General features: G+C 32.4%; 1 protein-coding gene across 2 annotated transcripts in view; it reads left to right on the top strand.

Moving 5' to 3' along the window:
* The window catches only part of URI1 (URI1 prefoldin like chaperone), a 66,795-nt gene that overhangs the window by 8,138 nt on the left and 32,895 nt on the right, over positions 1–25,762 (top strand). The window contains exon 2 of one of the 2 annotated variants that reach the window (XM_051979760.1): positions 24,844–24,878. The exons of the other annotated variant lie outside the window; for it this stretch is intronic. Coding sequence (XP_051835720.1) covers positions 24,844–24,878 — 35 coding nt within the window. The remainder of the gene's footprint in view (positions 1–24,843; positions 24,879–25,762) is intronic. 2 annotated transcript variants of the gene reach the window in all.

Here is a 25,762-nt window from a genome sequence, read left to right as displayed (position 1 = left end):
AGCTTATTGCCAAAAACATTGCTTTTGAAAGAGAAAAGCTCCTTTTATTTCACAAATTATATGCCTATATTAACTAAGATAATCCTCGACTTTAAATATTACTTTTCCAAAAGTTCGTTTGTAAATTTTTTTGTTTGTAGTACAGAATGAATTTTGTGATAGATAGATTATGATAAATGGTGCTTGATGTATTATTGACTGCATCATTGATACCTTTCTAATCTGGTGGACATTGCAGCTACAAGTTCCTGTTCTTTTAAAAAGCCTAATATAGCAACTAGGACATAGATTGAAAAGTTGAAGGATCAGAGGAGGAAAAACTTTATCTGTAGTGGAAATAGGTTTGAAATTAGAATCAAAACAAAAATTTGAGAAAAATGGTCAAGTTGTAGGAATTTGCTACCAAGGTGGCACAATGGATAGAACTCCAGGCCTGGAGTCAGGGAGACTTGAATTCAAAATCAGTGTCATACACATACTGGTTGTGTGATCCTGAGTAAATCACTTTATTCTGTCTCTCGGTTTCCTCATCTGTAAAATGATCTGGAGAAGGAAATGACAAGAAAACCCCAAATGGGCTCATAAAGAGCTAGACATGACTGAAAAATGACTGAACAACAAACACATTATCATATAGCCCCATCCAGTTGCTCAAATAAATTTTGCCTTTCAATTTTTTTCTGTTTGTATTTCAGTTCTGGTCTTTCATCAGAAGTACTTTAAAGTCTTCTATTCCATTAAAGATCTACTTTCTCCTCATAAAATTACATATAACTTTGAAGAGTAAACTTTTTTATTGTAAACCTATACCTTTTGCCTTTTGTAATATTAAAATCCAAAATTTCTTTTTGTTTATAATAGAAGCTTTTAGGTCTTGTGGAATTTAACTGGATACTTGGTATTTTAATTGCTTCTTTCTGGAAATTTGTAGGCCTTTTTGGGGGGAAGGGGAGGCTTTGATATTCCTGGTATTTTTCCTTTTGGAGTTGACTTCTGATTCTGAGAAATAGGGCAGTCTTTCTTCTTTCTTTTTTTTCTTATTTTTCTTTCTTTCTATTTTTCAAATATAATATATCGGCTTTAAAAAAAATCGGGAATTTCAGAGTTTAGTGATTTTTAAATGATCTTTCCAACTCTTTTCCAGGACAGTTTTTGATAAATATTTTCTTTTATTTTTTCAATAATTTGATTTTTTGTTTGTTTCTTGTCTCATGGAATCATTGAACTTCATTTGATTGTTCTATTTTCAGGGAGCTGGTTACTATGATAAGTTTTTATTACTTTATGTTCTAAGCCATTTTTCTTTATACTTTAAGAGCTTTTATTTGAGATTTTTTTTTTTTAATGCCTTGCTTTATTTCTTTCAGATATTCTAGAAATCCTTGTGGAAAATCCATTTCCCCCCTTTGTTTCTCTGCTTGCAGTTGTTTTGGTGCTATTCTTTGCTTTTTGGGAGGGGGAGGATCTTTAGAATTCCAATAATTCTTATATTGGTTGATATCGTCTTTGATTGACTTACTTCTCCAGCTTCATTTCTTGAATTGAGCTTTGTGTTAGGAATAGGTTCCTGCTCCTCCTGTGCTTTTGGGTAAAGTGGTCTGCTTTGTTTGGTCTTGTCCTAAGCTACCTGAGTTCTATGCTGACCTTCTCTTGAAAATAGAGCTTCTGTATCTTTGAGATTTAGTGTCCTGAGTTTTCAGAGTACTCTGTTACTGCCTCACTTATGACAGAATGCTAAAGACTTTTAATTACCTGGCTATCATAGTGTAATTACCTGGCTATCATGGTGTGGCCATGCCATCGTGGTTGCTGCCCCACTTCTGTGTAATCAACATTTTCTGTTTTGTCTTTTGTAATTGCTTCTGTTCCTTGTCATTGCCTCTCTTCTCTTCCTGTTTGTGAATGGCACAGATTTATTTCCGCTTTTAATTAATTATATGATTTTTTTTTTTTTTTTGCTGAGGTAGTTGGGGTTAAGTGACTTGCCCAGGATCACACAGCTAGAAAGTGTTAAGTGTCTGAGGTCACATTTGAACTCAGGTCCTCCTGATTTCAGAGCTGGTGCTCTTTCTATTGTGCTACCTAGCTGCCCCATTATATGATTATATATGAGATATATTAACTTTTAAATCATATATATATGATTTATAGGGTATTTTATATACATATATATATGATTTATAGGGTGTTATATATATGATTTAAAAGTTAATTTAAAGCTCACCAAACTCTTTGAAATTCTTAAATATTATGTTTCAAGAAAATATAAATAAGAAAGAATCGAACTACTAACAATATTAAAGAAACTCAAACCATTTAAATTACTTAAAACATTTTGAATTTGTTGTGTGATAGGATGTAAATTGTTGGTTTGAACCTAACTTTTGCCAGACTTCTTTCCATTTCCCCCCAGCAATTCTTACTTAAAAAATTCTTTTTATGATTTTGGCATTTATGTTTTAGATTTCTTTAATATTGTTAGTGGTTCAATTCTTTCTGATTTTTCCTTGTCTGCTTTTTTCCATTGTTATGTTATTCTATTTTTTAAAAAAACTAATACCAAGTAATATTTATGACTGTTGCTTTAAATATAGTTTGAGGTCTGGACATGCTATTATCCCCCCTTCATTGATATTTCATTAATTATATAATTTCTATATTTTCATAAATTATGCATTTTGTTCCAGATTAATTTTGTTATTTTATTTAGTTATTTAAAGTATTTCTTTGGGAGTTTGATTGAAATTGCACCAAATCTATAGAGTAATTTTAGTAGTAGTAGTAGTAGTAGTATTTTTATTATATTAGCAGAGCCTGTCCAAGAGCCCCAAGTTTCCCTTCTGTTTTAAAGTTTTAAAAAAATTTCTTTAAGAAGAATTTTGTACTTTTACCTGTGTAGATGTTAAATTTGCTTTAGTAGATTTAATCCCAGACATTTTATGCATTTTGTAGTTATTTTGTTATTTCTATTAGTTCCTAGATTTATTATTGCTACAAACTGTAGAAATGCTCCTGATTTTTGTGAATTTATTTTATTAAGCTGCAACTTTACTGAAACTATTATCTTAATTTCTTTTCCACTTCCCCTGATTTTTTCTAAGTAAAGCATTATGTCATCAGAAAATAGGAATAGTTTAATCTCCTTTTTACCTAGCTACATATCTCTCATTAATTTTTTTTGTCCTCATTACCTTTGCTACCATTTCTAAACTATGTCAAATAACTATGGGAGGCAAAGGTTCCTCCTTGCTTTGCCCTATTGGGAAAGCTTTTAATATTTTTTTCTATAATTTAATGCTAGCATTTTTAGATACATTTAATTGTAGGAAGGAAGGACGGTAGGAAGGAAGATCCTTCTATGTTTATACTTTGTAGCCTATATGAATATGTTATGTTGGCTTTTCCACATCTATTAATTTGGGTAATTTTCTTTTTTTTGGTAGATAATCCTCTATTTTGAATTTTTCAGTTTTGTTGACATATAACTATAGTAGAATATGTTAATTATTTTTATTTTTATTTTTGCCTTGTTCAGCTTTTATTTTTTGGTCATTTTTCTTTTAAATTAGGTTGCTTAAAGATTTATCAATTTTATTGTCTTATCTAATTATCATTTCTTAGTCTTTTTGGTTTCTGTTTCTTATGTTTTTTCAAGATTTCCCCTTTTTTGTTTTACTTTGGAGGTATTTATCTTTTTTTTTAATTGAAAAAATTGCACGTTCAGAATTTTTACCCTGTTTTATTACCCTATTTGTGTGTGTGTGTGTGTGTATTTTATTTTTTCTCTCAAGATTGCTTTAATTTAATCCCAGAATTTTTGATATATTGTTTCATTTTCATTATGTTAACATAGTTTGTTTCTAGAATTTGTTCTTTAACTCATTTATTGTTTTAGAGAAGGTGATTTCTCAGTATACTCCCTTCATTTTTTCAGATCTAATCCTGGCTTTCTGTTCTCTTTTTAATGAGAGATTGTAAGAGTTATCTCTCTGTCATTGCTTACCCATGAACTTGATAAGGGGACAACACCTTTTCCCTTTTGCCTTCTTATTTCCTTATTTATATACACTACAGTTTGGATCCAGAAAATTCACACATTTGTAGAGTTCAGTCTGTATGCTTCAGTTTTGCTCACCCAGCTTCAATTTTACTTTTTTTTTTTTTTTTTAAAGTTCTGATGATATCTTTTCTCTTCTTTTGTGCTTTTGAAAAATCTCTTGATAAACTTTTTAGTCAGGACATCTATTTACTTAAAAAAATGCATCTCAACATCTGATTTATTTTCATAAATTGCTTGAATAAAGATTGTATTTCCTTAATGTTAATTTTTTCTTCTTTTTAGGGTATTATAATATATCCTTTCTTATGTTAAAAATATTTTTAAAATTGGACTGTTGAACTATATCACAGAATTATAAAATTTGAGAATTAAGAAGACTTTTAGTGGCTATCTAGTTCAACCTAAACCTGAAAGGAACTCTCAGCACTGGCAGCCCATGTTATCAAATGTTGTTATCAAAACATAATTTTTTCTCCATTACAAGACTGTTGTAAGTGGTCTGACTTCTCTCATTGATGAGAATCACTTCCATCAGAATTGTACATAGCAACAGCAAGATTATACAATGATCAATGTTCTCCTGGTTCTACTCACTTCACTCACCTTCAGTTCATCTAAGTCTCTTCAGGCCTCTCTGAAATTATTCTGCTGATCATTTCTTATAGAACAATAATATTCCATAACGTTCGTATACTATAACTTATTCAGCCATTCCCCAACTGATGGACATCCACTCAGTTTCTAGTTCCTTGCTGCTACAAACAGGGCTGTTGCTCATGTGGGTCTTTCCCCCTTTTTTATGATCTCTTTGGAATATAGGCCCAGTAGAGACACTGTTGGATCAAAGAGTATGTACAGTTTGATAGCCTTCTCCAAATTGTTCTCTAGAGTGGTTGGATCAGTTCACAATTCCTCCAACAATGTAGTAGCGTCTTGGTTTTCTCACATCTCCAACATTCATCATTATCTTTTCCTGATATCTTAGCCTATCTGAGAGTTATGTAGTGATGTCTCAGAGTTATCTTAATTTGCATTTCTCTCAACAATAATGAGTTAGAGCATTTTTTTATATGACTATAAGTTGTTTTAATTTCTTCATCTGAAAATTTTTCATTCATATCCTTTGACCATCCAAAATTTTTGTTGTATAAAAATTGGTAGATTTTACTTCTGTCATGACTTGGATTAGGATTGTAGCAATCTAGGTCAACCTCTTTCTTCTTTTTAAAGATTTTAAGCTAGTCTAGAGAGAGGGAAGTGACTTGCTTCTTATTCAACTAGTTTAATGGTAGAATTATGATTAGAATAGTAATTATTTACCTTTTTTTGTGTGTCATGGGCAACTCTTTGATTGTTGGAAGCCCATGATTCCTCAGATTAATCTTGTTAGTTATATTTATTTAAAAATGGAATTCCATAGTGGAGAGAGCACTGGCCCTGGAATCTGGAAGATCTGAGTTCAAATGTGACCTCAAACAATTGCTAGCTGGATAACCTTAGGCAAGTTTCTTAACCTGATTGCCTCACCAAAGTGCCTATTGTGGGCAAAGTTCTATGCCAAGCACTTTACAAGTATCTCATTTGATTTCAACAATGACTCTGTGAAGTAAATGCTTTATGATCCACATTTTACAGCTAAGGAAATTGAGGCAAGTTAGAGTTTTTTTTTTATTTATTAAGAAAAAAATATTAAATAGAGTTTTTTTTATTAAATAAAATCTATCCATTTCATTAAGATAGATTTTATTTAATATGCACCATTAGAGAGGATATCTATGTTTATTAGATCATAGATGTATTGTGAAGTACACAAATTTATTATATTCTCTTTAAAAAAAATTTCTCAATACATTTTATTTTTCCAATTACATGTAAAGAAAGTTTTCAATATTCATTTTTGTATGATTTTGGGTTTCAATTTTTTTTTCCTGTCCCCTGCCCAAGACAGCAAGGAATCTGATATAGGTTATACATGTACAGTCATTTTAAACATATTTCCCTAAATAGTCATGTAGTGAAAGAAAAACCAGAAAAAAAAGAGAAAAAAACTATGAGAAAGAAAAAAGATGAAAAATAGTATGCCTCAATTTGCATATAGTCTCCATAATTCTCCCTTCTGTATACAGATGACATTTCTATTCCAATTATATTGGAATTGCCTTGGATCACCACATTGCTGAGAAGAACTAAATCTATCATAGTTGATCATCATGTAATTTCATTGTCACTGTGTACAATGTTCTCCTGATTCTGCTCACTTCACTTAACATCAGTTCATGTAAGTCTTTCCAACTTCACAGAAATCAGTGTACTCATTATTTCCTATAGTACAGTAATATTCCATTACATTCATATGCCATAACTTATTCTTTCTCCAATTAATGGCCATCTGTTCAGTTTCCATTTCCTTGCCACTACAAAAAGAGATGCTGCACACATTTTTCACATGTGAGTTCTTTCTCTTCTTTTATGTCTTTGGGATACTGACCCAGTAGTGACACTGCTAGATTAAAAGGTATGCACAATTTGATAGCCCTTTGGACATAGCTCCATAATGGTTATATCATTTCACACCACAATCATCAATGCATTAATGTCCCAGTTTTCCTCACATCCCCTCCAGCATTTTTCATCTTTTCCTGTCAGTTTATCCAATCTGAAAGTTATGAGGTGGTACCTCAGAGTTGTTTTAATTTGCATCATCTCTAATCAAGAATGATAGAGAGCATTTTTTCATATGACTAGAAATGGCTTTAATTTCTTCATCTAATAATTGTCTGTTCATATCCCTTGACCATTTGGGGAATGACTTGCATTTTTTTTAATTGAAGCTTTTTATTTTCAAAACTTATGCAAACATAATTTTTCAACATTGACTCTTGTGAAATCTAGTGTTCCAATTTTTCCACTTCTTCCTCCCACCTCCTCCTGTAGATGGCAAGTAATCCAGTGTTTGTTAAATGTGGTAAAAATATAGTAAATCCCTTGAAGGAATTCATATTTATATAGTTATCTTGATGCATAAGAAAAATCAGATCAAAAAGGAAAAAAATGAAAGAGTATCATAGTTTATAAGTATTTGAAACTGAATTTGAACTCAGATCTATTGACTTCAAGCTCAATGTTCTATCTGTAACATCATCTAGCTGCCTAATTGAAGGAAATGTTAAATTTTGGTTAGAGGTTAGTATACGTAACCAAAATTCCATCTTCTTCAGGATAACTTTTCCAACTCTTCTTAATTCTAGTGTCTTCCCTCTTTTAATTATTTTATTTTTATTATATATCATTATTTTCTTTTTATCCTATAAATAGTTTTTTGGTACAAATTTGTTTGCTTGTTATCTCCCCATATTATATTGTAAACTCTTTCAGGGCAGGGACTTATTTTTGTATCTTTAGAAGTTAGCACAGTGCCTTAGGTATTTTTATTCTTTATTATTTTTTTAATTTTTAAATTAAGGCTTTTTATTTTTCAAAACATAAGGACAATTCAATTTTTTAGACAATTCTTCAACATTAGTCCTTGCAAAATCCTGTGTTCCAATTCCCCCCACCTTTCCCTTATGCCCTTCCCTAGATGGCAAGTAGTAAAATGTATATTAAAACATTGTAGAAATATATGTTGAAAACAATATATGTATACATATTTATACAATTATCATGTTACACAAGAAAAAAATGCAAAAAAAGTAAGCAAACAACAACAAAAAGAATGAGAATGCTATGTTGTGTGCTGTATTCTGTTCCCATGGTTCTCTCTCTAGGTGTAGATGGCTCTCTTTATCACTGAACAATTGGAACTGATTTGAATCATGTCACTGTTGAAGAGAGCCACGTCCATCAGAATTGATCATATAATCTTGTTGTTGCTGTGTATAATGCTCTCCTGGTTCTGTTCATTTCACTTAGCATCAGTTCATGTAAGTCTCTCCAGGCCTCTCAGAAATCATACTACTGGTTGTTTCTTACAGAACAATAATATTCATATTCTTATAGAACAATAATGTTCCATAATATTCATATACTATAATTTATTTAGCCCTTCTCCAACTGATGGGCATCCATTCAATTTCTAGTTTCTTGCCACTACAAAAAGGGCTGCTACAAACATTTTTGCACATGTGGGTCCCTTTCCCTCCTTTAAGATCTCTTTGGGATATAATAAGCCCAGTAGAAACACTGCTGGATCAAAGAGTATGTGCAGTTTTATAACTTTTTGAGCATAGTTCCAAATTGCTCTCCAGAATGGTTGGATTAGTTCCCAGTTCCATCAACAATGCATCAGTGTCTCACTTTTCCCATATTCCTTCCAACATTCATCATTATCTTTTCTTGTCATCTTAGCCAATCTGACAGGTGTAGTGGTACCTCAGAATTGTCTTAATTTGCATTTCTCTGATCAATAGTGAAGTGTAGAGCACCTCCTCATATGATTAGAAATAGTTTCAATTTCTTCATCTGAAAGTTGTCTGTTCATATCCTTTGACTATTTATTAATTGGAGAATGGCTTGAATTCTTATAAATTTGAGTCAATTCTATATTTTAGAAATGAGGCCTTTATCAGAACCTTTGAATGTAAAAATGTTTTCCCAATTTATTGCTTTCCTTCTGATTTTGTCTGCATTAGTTTTGTTTGTACAAAAACTATTTTGTGATCAATAATGATCTCTGGTTCTTCTTTGATCACAAATTCCTGTTTCCTCCACAGATCTGAGAGGTAAACTATCCTATGTTCTTCTAATTTGTTTATAATATTCTTCATGTCTAGTTCATGAACTCATTTTGTCCTTATCTTGGTATACAGTGTTAGGTGTGGGTCAATTATAGCAGTTATTTAAAAAAAATGCTAATCGACTATTTTGCAACCCTTTGTTGCTTATTCCTATCAGAGTACTTTCAAAGCTATTATCTCATTTTCTTACCCCCTGGTTCTTGTCTCTTAATTTTGTAAATGAAGGCTAAATAGAAAGTGATTCATCTGAATTGCATAAGCAAGTTACTAGCATGGCCAGTGCTCCTTTCAGTATGAGCCTGTAATCATTTTGTTCCTTTGAAGCTGAGGAATCATTTAGAGCATCATCCTCTTCCATCATTAGAATGTTAGGCTTAATATTGATAGTACACAAATGCCAGTGTCAAAAAAAAAAAAAACAAAACCAAAAAACAACTAAACCTAGGTTTATTCTGTCTCCTATTATATTTCCATCGCATATTGGGAGAATAGTTCAAGTCTTAGACTAGAAGATGTTTCACCCAAGCTATCATGACTTGCTTGATCTTTTTCTCCTATTTTTTTTGTTCTGTGTACAAGTATAAATAAGATCCTGATAGTTGGTTAGTTTATAGTGGATGTAGTGGAAACAAAGCACCAAAGAGTATGAATAGAAGGAATACGTTTATTCCCCTTTTCTTTGTATTGTCTTTTTAGAATATTAGTGTGAATTGTTTTCAAGCAACTTTTTTCATTCTCCATAACTTGAACTCTCCACCAAAGCAAACTCTGCTATTAAATATGGAAACAGTTTATCATTGGATAGGTGCTTCTATTTTGAACAGAAGATTGATGAAGTAGATCGTTAATTTACACAACCTCTTGATAAATTCCTTGGCAAAATTTTTAACTTTCAGTGACCTGAGATAAAAACATTGACTGTAATTCTTGAAACTTAATTTAGAATCTCTCATATACTGTACCTATAATTGACTTGATTAGATATACTTTTCATTATTTAACATAAGGAATAGGACAATGATAACAATTTATATATACATATGCCTTCCTCAGACGTGTGAAGTAGACAGTGCAACTGTTATTAATCTTATTTCTTTATTTTTATAGATGAGGAAACTGAGACTTTGAGTTTGTAATTTAATCAAAATGACAGGTCTTCTCAATTTTATATTTTCTCTTCTATGACATGTTGCTTTCAAAGTAATATATTTTATTAATAGAAAAGGCAAGTATTAAACATAATTTTTTTGACTAGTTCAGATGCCTAAGCTGTTGCTGAGTTTTTAAAGTTGTAGAATTTTAGAGTAAGAAGAAATATTTGAAGTAATCTAATTCAATTTACTCTTTCAATAAATGAAGAAATTGGGAATTTGTGACTTGTCCAGTCACAGTACTTATTATTAACTGACCATGACTATTTCTTCTCCATTTGTTTTGTCCCACATAAGTTCTGTTGAAAAGAAAAATAGAAGTTGATCAGTTTTCTTTTAGAATTAATTTTGAGGAAGTAATTCAACAGTCCTTTAATATAATTTCTTAAGTTCAGTTATATTAGTATCCACATCTGTGACTTATTTTCTCTGAGGAAGGAGAAATCATCTTCTATGGGGAAGTCTGAGAAAACTTGGGGGATAGTTTTGGAATTGACCCTGTAACAGAAGAATTGTAAAAGTAGTGTAAGATGTCACTTTTGAGGATCTAGTATTAGCAAAGGCATCGGATGAAAGGGCAGGAAATGAAAAAGATTGGAGAGTAAAAAAACACTATAAAAGTGGGAGAAGGAACTGACAGGGATGTTGATGAAGAGGATATATAGATTAAAAATTTCGGGGAAATACACAGTCATTAACAGCACCAAGATCTTGTACAAGTGTCACTTAAAATATTTAAAGGGGAATAGTAGAAGATAAACTGGATAGGTAGGTTGGAGCCAACCAGTAAATATTTATTAAGGGCCTATGGCCTACCGTGTGCCAGGCAACATGCTAAACAAAAGATAATCCCTGCTTTCAAGGAATTTACAGTTTAATGGAAGAGAAAGTATGCAAACAACTTTTTACAAACAAATATGACATCCAGGATAACTGGGGAAAGAGATTAGAATTAAGAGGGATTGGAAAAGACTTACTTTAAAAAGTGAAATTTTAACTGGGACTTAGAAAGCCAGAGGTGGATAAGAAGATAATTCCAAGCATGGTGATTAGCTAGTGAAAATGTCTAGAATTGGGAAGGAAGAGTGTCTTATTTGAGAAGTAGTAAAGAGTCATTAGATCAAGCTGTACATAGAACAGGTATTATCAGGTGTAAGGAGATTACAAAGATTAGGGGAGGAGATTATGTAGGCTTTCAATGCCAAACAAGATTGGATATTTGATCCTAGAAGTAAGAGTCATTAGAGTTTAATTGAATAAGAGAGTGGTGTGGTGATGTGGTATGTGACATGGTTGGCCAGGTCTATTCTTTTTAGGAAGATCATTTTTGCATCTGAAAGGAGAATGAACTGGAGTAAGGATAGTCTTGTGGCAGAGACACCAACCAGCAGGCTATTGGAATAGTCCAGGTGTGAATGATGAAGACCTACTTTGGGGTGATAGCATTGTCAGAGAAAGAGGGTATATTTGAGTGATATTATAGAAGTAAAATTGATAAACTTTGTCAACAGATTTGCTATGGTGAGGTGAGACAGAGAGGATCCTAGGTAGCTGGAGGATGATGGTATTTTTTTTTTTTTTTTAAATAAAAGTTTTTTATTTTCAAAATATACACATGGATAATTTTCAACATTCACCCTTATAAAACCCTGTATTCTAAATTTTTTCCCTCCCTTCTCCCCCCCCCCCCCCCCCAGTGGTCAAGTAATCCAGTATATGTTGAACATGTGTATTTCCTCTGTACGTATTTTCCACGAATATCATTCTGCACCAGAAAAATCAAATGAAAAAGGAAAAAAAAAGTGAGAGAAAATAAACATAAGCAAGCAACAACAAAAAGAGTGAAAATACTATGTTATGGTCCACATTTAGTTCCCACTGTCCTTTCTGAGTGCAGATGGCTTTATGTCTAAATCATGAACCCATTTTGACTTATCTTGTTATGTGGTGTGAGTCAAGCCCTAATTTCATCCATACTGGTTTCCAATTTTCCCAGCGGTTTTTGTCAGATAGGGAGTTCTTATTCCAACAGCTAGGGTCTTTGGGTTTGTCAAACAGTGATTGCTATAGTTATTGACTATTTTGTCCTGTAATCCTAACCTATTCCACTGATTGACTACACTATTTCTTAGCCATTACCAAATGGTTTTGTTGATCCCAACTTTATAATATAGTTTTAGGTCTGGCACAGATAGGCCACTTTCATTGGTATTTTTTTTGTCATTAATTCCCTTCAAATTCTTGACTTTTTGTTCTTCCAAATGAATTTTGTTATTTTCTCGAAGTCTGTAAAATAATTGGGAGTTTGATTTGTATGGCACTAAATAAGTAGATTAATTTAGGTTGTATTGTCATTTTTATTATATTTACTTGGCTTACTCATGAGCACTTGATATTTTTCCATCTAATTAGATCTGACTTTATTTGTGTGGAAAGTGTTTGTAGTTCTGTTTATGTAGTTTCTGACTTTCCCTTGGCAGTATAAAATATTTGGGAATCTATTGACAATTATTTTGCATGGAATTTCTTTTTGTATCTCTTGCTCCTGGACTTTGTTGGTAATATATAAAAATGCTGATGATTTATGTGGATTTATTTTGTATCCTGCAACTTTACTAAAGTTGTGAATTGTTTCTAGTAGTGTTTTAGTTGATTCTCTAGGGTTCTCTAAATATACTATCATATTATCTATGAAAAATGATAATTTGGTGTCCTCATTATGTACTTTAATTCCTTTAATCTCTTTTTCTTCTCTTATTGACAAAGCTAACATTTCTAACACCGTATTGAGTAGCAATGGTGATAGTGGGCAGCCTTGTTTCACTCCTGATCTTACAGGGAATGGTTCTAATTTGTCCTCATTTCATATGATGCTTGCTGATGGTTTTACATAGATGCTACTGATCATTTTAAAGAAAAGTTTATTTATTCCTATACTTTCTAGTGTTTTTAAGAGGAATGGGTGTTGGATTTTATCAAATGCTTTTTCTGAATCTATTACGATAATCATATAATTTTTGTTAGTTTGGTTATTGATATAGTTGATTTTGCTGATAGTTTTCCTAATATTGAACCAGCCCTGCATTCCCAGTATAAAACCTACTTGGTAATAGTGTATTATTCTGGGGATGACTTTCTGTAATCTTGTTGCTAATATTTAAGTTTTTTGCATCAATATTTATTAAGGAAATTGGTCTATAATTCTGTTTTCAACCTACCTGGTTTAGCTATCAATACCATATCTGTGTTATAAAAGGAATTTGATAGAACTCCTTCTTTCCCTATTTTTTTCAAATAGTTTATATAGTATTGGAATTAATTGTTCTTTGCATGTTTGCTAGAATTCACATGTAACTCCATCTGGTCCTGGAGATTTTTTCTTCGGGAGTTGATTAATAGTCTCATTTTAGAAAAAGAAATAGAACAAGCTATTTAAATTATTTATTTCCTCTTCTATTAACCTGGGCAATCTATATTTTTGTAGATATTCCTCCATTTCATTTAGATTATCAAATTTATTGGCATATAGTTGGGCAAAATAACTTCGAATTTCCTTTTCATTGATGGAAAGTTATCCATTTTCATTTTTGATACTAACAATTTGATTTTCTTCTCTTTTTTCTAATCAAATTAAAGGTTTATCTATTTTGTTGGTTTCCCCCCATAAAACCAATTCTTAGTTTTATTTATTAATTCAGTAGTTTTCTTATTTTAATTTTTATTAATCTCCCCTTTTATTTTCAGAATTTGAAATTTGGTATTTAATTAAGGATTTTTAATTTGTTTTTTCTTAGTTTTTTTAGTTGTAAGCCCAATTCATTGATCATTTCTTTCTCTGTTTTATGCTAGTAAGCATCTAGAAATATAAAATTTCCCATTATAACTGCTTTGGCTGCATCTCACAAATTTTGGGTTGTCTCATTATTGTCATTCTCTTGGATATAGTTGTTGATTGTGTCTGTGATTTGTTGTTTCACCCATTCATTCTTTAGGCTTAGATTATTTAATTTTCCAATTAAATTTTGGTCTATTTTCTCCTGGCTTTATATTGCAAGTGATTTTTATTGCATCATGATCCGAAAAAAATGCATTTGGTATTTTTGCCTTTCTATATTTGATTTTGAGGTTTTTATGCCTTAATACATGGTCAGTTTTTGTATAGGTTCCATGAACTGCCTAGAAAAAAGTAAACTCCTTTCTGTCTCCATTCAATTTTCTTCAAAGACCTATCATACTTAACTTTTCTAATATTTTATTTATCTCCTTAACTTCTTTATTATTTATTTTGTGGTTTCAGTTTATCTAGTTGTGAGAGAGCAAGGTGGAGATCCCCCAATAGGATAGTTTTGCTTTCTGTTTCTTGCATCTTTTTTAATTCTCCTCCAAGAATTTGGATGCTTTACCACTTGATGCATCATATATTTAGTATTGATATTGCTTCATTAACTATGGTACCCTTTAGTAAAATATATAGTTTCCTTCCTTATCTCTTTTAATTAGATCTATCTTTGCTTTTATTTGCTCTGAGATCAGGCTTGCTACTCTTGCTTTTTTTACTTCACCTGTAGCATAATAGAATTCCTTTCCAGCCCCTTTACCTTCACTCTGTATCACTCTGCTTTAAATGTGTTTCTTGTAAACAACTTATTATAGGATTCTGCCTTTTAATCCAGCCTGTTATCCGCTTCCGTTTTATGAGAGAGATCATCCCATTCACATTCACAATTAAAGTAATTAATTCTGTATTTTCTGCCATCTTATTTACCCTAAGTTATGCTTTTCTCTTTCCTTTCCCCCTTCCCTCCTACCCAGTATTTTGCTTATGATGACCACCTTCCTTAAACAGCCCTCCCCATTTTTTTATATCTGTTCCCTTATAATTCTGTTTTCCTTTCTATTAATCTTTCCCTTTCTTTTTCTCTTTCTCCTCCTGCTTCCCTGTAAGTTGAGACAAGTTTCTTTGAACCAACTATGTCTGATAGTCTCTCTTTGAGCCAAATTTGATGAGAGTAAGATTCACACAATGCTCATCCCCCTTCCTTTTTTCCCTCAATTGTGTAATAGGTTCTTTCCCTTATTTTACTTCGTTTTCCCTCTTTTTTCCAGTATGATCCTCTTTCCACCTCTAGTTTCTTTTTCATATTATCATAATAAAATCAAATTATACCCGTACTCTCTTAAATATACCCATAACAGAAATATAGTTCTCAAGAGTTCTTTCCTTTTACCTTTTTATACTTCTCTTGAATTATGTATTTGGAGATCAGTTTTTTTGTTCAGTTCTGGTCTTTTCATTAGAAATAGGTGAAATTCACTTGTATCCTTGAATGTCCATCTTCTTCCCTGAAAAATAATGCTCATTTTAAGCTGGATTGCTTATTTTTGGCTATAATCCAAGTTCCTTTGCTTTTCCGAATATCAGATTCCAGGTATTTTGATACTTTAAGGTGGAAACTACTAGGTCCTGGGTAACCCTAATTGTGACTCTTCAGTATTTAAATTGTTTTTTTTTTTTTTTTTTTTCTGGCTACTTGTGATATCTTTTCTTTGGTGTGATAGTACTGAAATTTAGCCACAACATTCCTTGGGGATTTAATTTTGGAATCTCTTTCAAGAGGTGATGGGTGAATTCTTTCAATGGTAATTGTACCTTCTGATTTTAAGACATTAAGGCAGTTTTCCTTTATGATATCATGCAAGATAATATCTAGGTTCTTTTTTTCATTATGGCTTTCAGGAAGTTCAATAATCCTTAGATTGTCTCTCCTAGATCTATTTTCCAGGTCAGTTGTTTTTCCTATGAGGTATTTCATATTTTCTTCTATTTGTTCATTTTTTTGTTTTTGTTTGATTGGTTCTTGAAGTCTTATTGAGTCATTCGCTTACATTTGTTCATTTCTAATTTTTAGTGTATTATTTTCTTCAGTTACCTTTTTTAGATCCTTTTGTATTTGGCCAATTGAATTGTTTCATTTCATTGCATTCATTGCATTTTTTTTCCCATTTCACAAATTTTGTTTTTCAATGAATTGGTATCTTTATCATATCTATTTTGTAATGCATTATATGCCTTTTCCATTTCATCAAATCTATTTTTGTAGGGGAGTTATAGGCTTTTCCTACCCCTTCTTGCAATGATCTCTTCCCTCCCCCTTCTCCCCTCCTCCCCCTCCCCCATGTTTCTTTTAAGATCCTTTATGCATTCTTCCAAGAAAGTCTTGTGAAATGGGTAACCAGCTCATATCTCCCTTTGGGGCTTCATCTGGAGTTGATTTGCCTTTAGGAACCTCAGGATTTGAAGTCTGTTCTCCCTCCCTCCCCCCTCCCCTTCTCCCCTCTCCCCCTTTTCCCTTCCTTCCCTTCTTCCCCCTCCCTTCCCCTCCCTCCCTCTCCCTTTTCTTCCTTCCCTCCCCCTCCTTTCTCTTTCCTCCCTCCCTCTTCTCTTTCCTCCCTCCCCCTTCTCTTCCCTCCCTCCCCCTTCTCTTCCCTCCCTCCCCCTTCCTTCTCTTCCCTCCCTCCATAAAAGCTGTCTATGATGAGAGTTCATTTTGTTTTTTTGCTCAATTTTTTTAGGGATTAAGGTCTGCTCTTAATAAAAAAGGAGCAACAGCTGCTTTAGTTTGCCCTGGAGCAGTTTTGCTGATTGACTTCTGGTGCTGGGTAAACGAAGCTGGGAACCATGTTCTTCTGGGGCTCAATGGTTTTTTACAGTTTGCCTTTTATAACAAATCTGCCAAACCACCTGCTTGCAACCAGGACAGAGTAGTCTAAGTGCCTCATAGAAGATTCCCAGGTGCATGGAAGCGGCAGTGTTCTGGCTCCCCACCCCAGCTTCTTGCCCTAGTCTCCTTGTGCAGCAATCTGGGCTCACTAGACTGTCCCCTAACTTGTTTGAAACAGACCTATTCTGAAGTTCTTCCAAGGTATCTTCTGGAAATGTGCTGTACTCCAAATATTTGTGGGTGCTTTGACTTCCAAACCAGTTTAGACAGGCTTAATCTACTGTTGATTTGAGAGGAGATTAGAGGAGGTCGATCTCTGCCATCTCCGTAGTGAAATAATATAGCTGGATAAGAAAAGAGGGCCCAGAACAGATGTGCTTTATTTGAATGAAGAGCCAACAAAAGAGACTCCAGAGTGCTCAATAAGGTGAGAGAAGGACCAGGAGAGAGTATTATCTTGAAAACCTAGAAAGAAGTGAGTTTTAAGAAGAAGATGATTAATAGTATCAAAGATTTGGAAAGGTCAAGAAGATGATGATTGAAAAAAGACCATTGTATTTGGCCATGAAGAGACTGTAATAACTTTTTAAAGAACAGTTTTGATTGGTGAGTTTGGAAGTTAGTCTCTAAAGAAAGACAAAGTGACAGGAAAAGATAACTATTAAAGACATTTCAAGGAATTTAGAAGAAAAGGACAGATGGTTTGACAGGTGGTAGAGATAGATGAGTCAAGAAAGGATTTTGAGAAGATGGAGGAAATATGGACATGTTGGTGGGCAGTAGGAAAGTACCCTATAAATAGGGAGAAATTGGTTGGGGCCTGGGCTAGCTTTCTGGAGGTCCTCCAGAATGTGTCTTGGTTTCTGTGGGGGAGGCAGGAGAACCACCACAATGGTCTCTTGTCTTGAAGTCTCCCTGAGTCTGGGAGCTTGTGCTCCAGCCTCCAATCCTCTGTTTTCTCCAAGTCTGTTCCAGGTCCTTCTAGTCCCCCTCTAAGTCTGACTGGCCTCTTACATACTCTATTACAATTAAATCATTACAGTATACTGAGTATAAACCAATCAATATATCACTAGGGCAATCATACTGAGCTAGAGAACTCTCATGTTAAACTAGCTAACCATTGTCTTATCAATTCCACTGAGTTAACACCTTGTTGGAGGACTAAATCAGTCATATTGAATCTTAAATATATTTCTCCAGAGTTCTGGACCATTACAGGATCTCAATTACCTCATCTGTAAAATAAAATGATTTGAATAGATGATCCAAAGCATATCTTTGAGCTCTACTTAAGTAACTCTATGACTTGAAACTTCTTTGTAAATTGATCTATTTTCCTCCCATTTGGGATCATGAGCCATGGATCTAGAGCTATCTAGAGGAATATCTACTCTAAGAAATTGTATTTCTTTTTCTTTTCTTTTCTTTTTTTGCAATGCAGTTGCAATGCAAAATTAAATGACTTGCCCAGGGTCATGTAGCTAGGAAGTGTTAAGTATCTGAAGCTCTATTTGAACTTAGAGCATCAGTTCTAAAGTCATAAGGACCTATCTACTGTGCCATCTAGCTGCTCCTTGTATTTCTTTTAAGGAAAAAAATGCACTCTAAATATGTTCTCCATATATAAAAATGAAACAAATGATCCATTGTCTATAAGCTGTTTATTTTAAGAGTTTTCTGATATTGATGATGAATTTGTACTTGGCTACCTATACTGTGTTGCCTTGAGAAGCCTGTGTTCTGTGACTTTTGCATTCTGCCTAAGGTTAGATTTTATGATTGCTATTAAATAATACTCAGAATTTTAAACTTTACAGAACCTTATTTCATTAGATAATTCAAATTTCTGCTCTTTAAAGATAAGGATAGTGAGTAGATCTGTGATTGATTGGTATAGAAAATTCTTAGATGAAGAAACTTATTCTATCAGCTACTTAAGAGACTTAACAAAACTTCAATTTCTTCATCTATAAATCTATAAATTTGTAAAATGAAGGGGTTAGACTGGATGAACAATGTAGTTCAATTTAGCTTATAAGCTATTAGTTCAAATGGATAACAATAACAAATGACACGTATTATTTTAAAGTTTGCAAAGTTTATACATATTTTTGATCCTCACAATTACTTTTAGATGTTTATACTATGAGTATTTTTTGTTTTTTTATTTTTTTTACAGATGAGTAAACTGAATGTCAGTTTTATGTCACTGACCCATCATAGTCATATACCTAATTAATTATATGTGAGAAGTCTGATGATACTCAGGTCTCTTTAGTGCTACTTCCTTTTTTTTTTTTTTTTTTTTTTTTTTTTGCTAATTTTTTTGGTGTGTGTTAGAGGCACTTTTGGGTTAAATGACTTTGAAGCTGGATTTTAACTCGGGCTCTCCTGACTTCAGGACCAGTACTCTATCCACTGTGCCATCTAGCTGTCCCACTTTGGTGATAATTCCAGTGTTTTGTCTGCTATGCCAGATTGCCTTTCAAGAATCTCACTTATAACTGCATTAATAAAGGGAACTAATTCATTGTGTATCTTGATAAATTGCTTAACATCCCTAAAGTAGTCTAGTCAATAGTGAACATCAGCATTCACTGGCCATCATACAGAGGCATGGTTAATTTTTAACTGCCAGAAATTCACATAGAAATTTATAACTTTATCAGTAAATTAGCACACTGAAAATCTATTATTATTAGCATTTTAAGAATGTGAATAATATTTGATTAAGCTAAATTAAAAAGCTCCCAGTCTATCTTACTTTTTCTCACCTTGATTTAATAATAGTCTGATTTTTCTAAATTTTGAATTTTTACCCATATTAATAGCTTTGACCTGGCAGGTAACAAAGCTATGAGAAACCCAAACCCTTTACCATTCTCTTCATTATGTAATACATCTCATCTATTCAGTGAGCTTACTCTTGGTATGTAGTAATTTGTTATGCATTTAATATTATTGAGTGTTATTACTTGGTACACTTGTCACAAATTGCCCTTTGATACTCTGCAATACTTTTAAGAATTTATAGTGCATTTAGATCTACTGTCAATCTAACAATTTCTTGAAAAAGCACATATCTTTCTTAGATTGAGTTAATACTCTTAGCAGTGATCATGTCAAGTTTTACTTCATGTTTTTGAGATTTAAGAGTAAATATGATTTAAATCTTTATAGTCAGTTTGATTTGTAGATAATTGAATTATTTATCCAAAGAGCATTAGAAATCTTTCCTACTAATAGGTTTATGTATATCTATCTATCTACACACACACACACACACACACACACACACACACACACAATCAAGATGTATACATTCATAGGATTCCAAGTATGTACAGTAAGAGAAAAAAGGAATGGATATTAATTAATACAGCAAGATGGGTAGTAATAGAGAAAGAACTATATTTTTTTTAAGTTTTCAAGACTATGTAGGAGATGATACTAAAAGAAGAAAAGATGCACAGAATGGCTAGATTCTGTCAGAAAACACAGGGAGTAAAGAGAGATGCAAGCAAAAAAAAAAAAAAAAAAAAAGGAAACTAGGTAATACCTGAATGATTAGAGAATCTGCTGTTCACAAAAGAGATGGAAACCCTATAGAATAAGAGACATATATTAGATGTTGAAATTTTGAATTTGTTTTGTTCTAGGTAAATTTTGGATAAAAATGCATATTATATACCCTAAGGGTTCACATCATCAGACTATTTTCAGTGTTAGGGCAAATTCTCCTTGGCAAAATACTTAGAGATTTATTTTCAATCAATTAAAAACCTATGTCTTGGTTTGAAAAGAAAATGCCTCCAAACTTATTGTAGTGAATATGTGTTGTGAAAGCATTATTTGCAAAAATGTCAATTAAAATATTTTTCATTTATGCTAAAATGTAGCTAAAGTTTTGGTAATAAAATGTCTCAGTTAATTGGTAAGATATCCTTTTAAGTAGCAGTTGTAAAAACAGATTCCAGTGTCAGTACTAAGAATACATGTTATAAAGAGTCAAACCATTTAATTATAGAAAACTGATCAAAACAGTATTAAAAACTAACATTTCATCAGTCTTTAAAGAATAATTGAAAGTCTTAAAAATGGCTTTGGAGGAGATGTACAAATACTTGTACCTGTATCATTTAGAACTTTTCTAAGTGGAGTATCTTGATTTGTTTTTTTACTTGTGGTACCACTGTGGTGTTTTATTTAGCATGGAAAACTCATAGGTCGATGCCCCCTTGTGGTTCTTCAAAATACATATAACACACACACACACACACACACACACACACACATTGTCTAAAATATACATACATAAACACACACATACATACATACATTAAACTAAAACTGGTTGCTTTCCATATGTTTGAATTGAATTATCTTGTAAGATTAAAAATTAGAGACATTTTAACTTTTTGGTGAGTTTGTAAATTTAACTGTGAGGTTGTTTCTCTCTCTCTTTTTTTCCCCAGCAAAGAAAAGGAATTTGGGGTTAAGTGATTTGTCCAGGGTCACACAGCTAGGAAGTGTTAAGTGTCTGAGGTCAAATTTGAACGCAGGTGCTCCTGACTTCAGGGCTGGTGCTATAGTTGCTACACCAACTTGCTGCTCCGAGATTGTCCTTAGTAAAGAGAGCTTAGTGACATTTATGTATTATGTTTATAAGTGTCTCTTAAACTTTAAATTGTAGAATAGATATCGATGTGCATTGATAAGAGAACATTTGTTATATTAGTGAAATCATAGATCTGACTTTCCCCTAGCAAAGGTAGAGGGCCTCTTACTGTGGTAAAGAGGATGACTCTGGGATTCTCACACTGTATATAGATGAATGAAATACAATCTCTGGCAGGAACTATCAAATTAGAAAGCTTGGTTGGTCTTTTGAGGACTAGCTTGGCCAAGTTTGGAACGTTTCATCATCAGATGTGACCACTAATTTATTTTGATGTGTTTGGTTGAGGAGTGGAGAGGGTGGCTGGGAATATGACACAGTGATCATGAGGACTGAATTTTATAGCCAGGGAACCTCAGTTGAAATCTTAGTTGTCCTATCTACTGTCCTCAGACCTTCTTTGTAAGGTCTTTTTTGTTCCTTATCTATAAAAGGAAAGGTGAACTGGATGATTCTTGAGGCCTATTCAATTCCTAAATCTTATCATTGGAAAGATATAGATGGATGAAAATATGCTTTGAATGGAAGACTTATGCCACAGATTTAGAAGAGGGGAAATGACTAAAGACAGTTAGCTGTATAGCTTTGTAAGTAAATTAAGTTGATACTGAAACCTTTATGTTCTGACTTTATGTTGTACTGGTTCTAGTACACTATGAAATCTTGGTTGAATGTAACCAAATAGAAGGCAATTCAGTCAGTTTTCTTATGATTGAACAGTTTTGTCATGTAGTAGTTACTAGAAACTTCTTACTATAATTGATAAAAAGCTTCACACTAATGAAAATAGATTTGAACATTTAGTAGGTTTTAACTTTTAAAAATAGTTCCTAGTGGCACTTTATGTAACAATAATTTATGTATAAATATAAAACATATATGTTGACTACATAGTAATGAAACAGAATTGGGTTTGACACAAAATCAGTCTCATTACTTTATTGCCAAATGATATAGCTATTTGTGCAAACAAATTGAAAATTGCAATAATTGCTTTTCTATAATTAAGTCACTTGTGTTTATTTTTATATGTAAATGAATGAACCTGTGTTCCCCTTTAGAGAAGAAATGAGTTGCAGTTTCATGAAATTATTTAAATTTCATCAAGAAATCAAGTGGTTGTTACTGTTCAAATCAGGTATATTCAGGTATCATCATTTCCTCCTTTAAAATTTTTTTTCCTTAAGCAGCTTTGTAGAAGAGTAATAAAAAAAAAATCTTCACCCCAAACAAAATAGCTATCCCTTTGCTCCAAAAATACATTGCTAAGAATAACAAAAAAACCTTTAAACTTAAAAAAATTATTCAAAATATTTATTACAAAACTTTTTCCCCCTTCTCTTTTTTTATTCCCCTTTGGGAAATTTACTTGGTCAATGTTAGTATTATCTTTCTCAGTTCTCAGAATTTGACCTGCTCTACAACTACTTTTAGCTCATACTTTCTTTCTCATCTGATTCTGTTAATATTTTATCTCATTAGCAGATAGTTTGGTTGTAGCTGTATGTAAAGGAATTTTTGGTGGTAAATTTTTCTTCTGAGAAACACTAAAGTTATTTGTCCTATATTTAGTATCTACCTGCTTATTTCAGAAAGGAAAAATGAAATTAAAATTGATTGATGTCCTTCTTTTGGGGGGAAGTAAAGGGGCACTTTGTGTGTGTGTGTGTGTGTTATGCTATCCTAATCAATGGCTTGTTTTTTAAACATTAAAAGCATATGTATCCAATTTACATATTTACTAATTAAAAAGTCTTCCTGGAAACATTAAGTAGACTATCTTCTATAACCTTTAACATTGTTGCTAATGGATATAGCCTAGAAAATTTCATAGAAGGTCCTTTAAATAATGTAAATGATTATGAATATGTAACTAGTTAATATGCAGCTACGAAAGGATTATCATGTAGAGGTTAATGAACATGCTGCTCTTATGGTTTGCAGGGCTTTTCTTTTTGTGCTTTTAGCTCACTTCATGCATGGAAAGACGTGCATTGGGAATGGAAAGCATCCTGTCTTGTTTTTAGTCTCATCTTTTAATGGGCCAATTAAATAAGAACTTTTAAGAAGGATTTCATAAAGATTTCTTTTTTTTTTTTTTTCAATTTACATTTAATTCTGTTTGTTTTATAATCACTATCAAATCTGAAACAGTGAAATGGATTGATGTGGTTTTATCCTAGCTCTTCCAGATGTAAAGCCAGTACTCTATTATATATTACCACTGTTATTAAGTATTGCTTCATGATTGATACTTACTGGGAAGCTTCATTTTAAAGCTGATTTTTTATTCTGAATTAGTACTGGGTCTACGTTTATAGATTTTGCTTTATAGTATTGCCGTTATGTTACTATTGCTATTGCATTTAAGAGATAGTAAAGGAGAACATTTATGTTAAGAATTGTCAAAATATAGGAATTTAATAGAAAGCTTAAAAATTCTTGTAGTTTGGGATGAAATATATTTTATGTATATTGGTAGACATCTGATGGTGTGTTTCAATTTAGATGGGATTTTAGTATTGTTTTTGTTATTTTTAGATTCATTTGTTAAATAAAGATCATATTGTTGAAGTTCTTCAAATTGTTAGGTTAGATAGGTAAAAAGTATAGGGGAATAAAGGTCTTCAGTTTTCATCACAGTTTTTCATATATTTTCCTGGTGCTTTTGGTTAGTGTTAGCCGAGTCGTATTTGGGCATACTAAGATTTTGACAATGCTTTACTGTGGTCAAGCATGTTTTTTAAAAGAGATGATTTTAATTCAACTAGACCAGGAAAACAAGTAGCTTCTGTGCTGTTTTACCCAGTCAGAAAAGTATAATAGAAATGTTTTATAATAGTTTTAAATGGCAAAATGATATGTGTAGAAACATTCTAAGATTTGTGTTTAGTCTCTTGAGGGATCTAGGCTTAAGAATTCAAGGGGGAAAATGTGCTGTTCAAAGTGTGTCTTTATTCTAAATATATATTCCTGAAAATGTAGCAGAATAACATTGATAAATTAATTTTTAATGCTTCAGAATAAAAATTACAGGTCAGAATACTTGGAGATGTACTGATAAAATAAAACAGTTTCACTATTGTCTTATTTATATTTCTTACTGAGAAGTAAGGATTTACATTGATATCTTGTTATTCATAACATTTTTGTGTTCTGTAAAATATGTAACACTGAAAATGGGTGTATAGATTGTGCAAAATCCTAGTTATCTTATATCATGTCACTTAATAGTTATGGAGCAGGTATTTGTACCCCAATATGAAGTGGAAAGCTGTAATTTGTCCTGCAGTTATCAGCCTGCATTCGAGTGTTGTGATAGAGTACACTGCTTAAAGACTAACATTCACTTCCCAATGCATTGACAAATAAAAATGTCCACAGAGATGCTATGAAATCTGTGAAGCTGCTATTGTAGTTTTCTGATACAGTGACATTGCAGCTGTGTGCTGAGCCTTGTTTTTTCATGAGCAGTTATCTGTTTTAATGACAGGTGGTCACTGGCTGCCAAGAAAAGATCCAGCACTGGTAAGTGAAAACTATTTGATTACATGTGTAAAATACTTACAAAGTAACCTATCTGTGTTTTAGTAAATAAAAATATAGACTATTACATTTTCTTAGTATTATAGTTATTAAATGCTATTTGGTGTTGTTTTATTGTGATTTATCCTTTTCAGATGTTTATTTGCTCACAATGGCTGTGTTAACATATTTTGAAGTTCAGTGAAGTATTTTTCCTTAATTGCCCTCTTTTTAAGAGTAAAAAATATAAATAATATAAAAAGAATATTGAACCATTTTTTGAATCTGATTAATAATTAGAAATGTTTTGAGAGAAGTTCTTGTGAGGTAGAGAAGAATATGAGAATCTCTGTTTTTTGAATAAGCACATGGGATAGGATACATTTTTTCAAAGTTTAGGAAATTCTACAAATTTCTACCCTGTCTCGGCATTCTCTCAGGACAACAGATTTGGTGGAGGGAGATTACTGGAGAAGTGAGGTAGGAGTTACTTGCTATTTTTATGTGTCAATCTGTAGTTAATAAGACATATGCTTGATAAATAATACATACATATAACATATCAGGAAAATATACTATTTAATGGAAAATGAAATCTTATGAGTTATCATGAGGTATAGCAGTTGATTTTACAGATATCAAATTATAATATAGCCATGCTGTGTTTACCAAGATTTTACTGAAAAAACAACGGGAGCTGTCCTGATTATTGTCTCCAGGGTTATTGCAGAATCATAGGAACTACCACCCCACTCCCTCCACCCCCCCACCCCCTTAGTGGTGAGATTAAACCTTTGGTTATACACCATCAAGCATATAATATTTTAAATTTATTTTAAGAGGCTTTTTCTTCATGCCTGAGAGATCTCCAAGAAAATAATTTATAG

The sequence above is a fragment of the Antechinus flavipes genome, chromosome 2 (genome assembly GCF_016432865.1).
Source record: "Antechinus flavipes isolate AdamAnt ecotype Samford, QLD, Australia chromosome 2, AdamAnt_v2, whole genome shotgun sequence".
Lineage (NCBI taxonomy): Eukaryota > Metazoa > Chordata > Mammalia > Dasyuromorphia > Dasyuridae > Antechinus > Antechinus flavipes.
The sequence above is the reverse complement of the archived record's forward strand: the minus strand, read 5'-3'. Positions and strand labels throughout refer to the sequence as shown.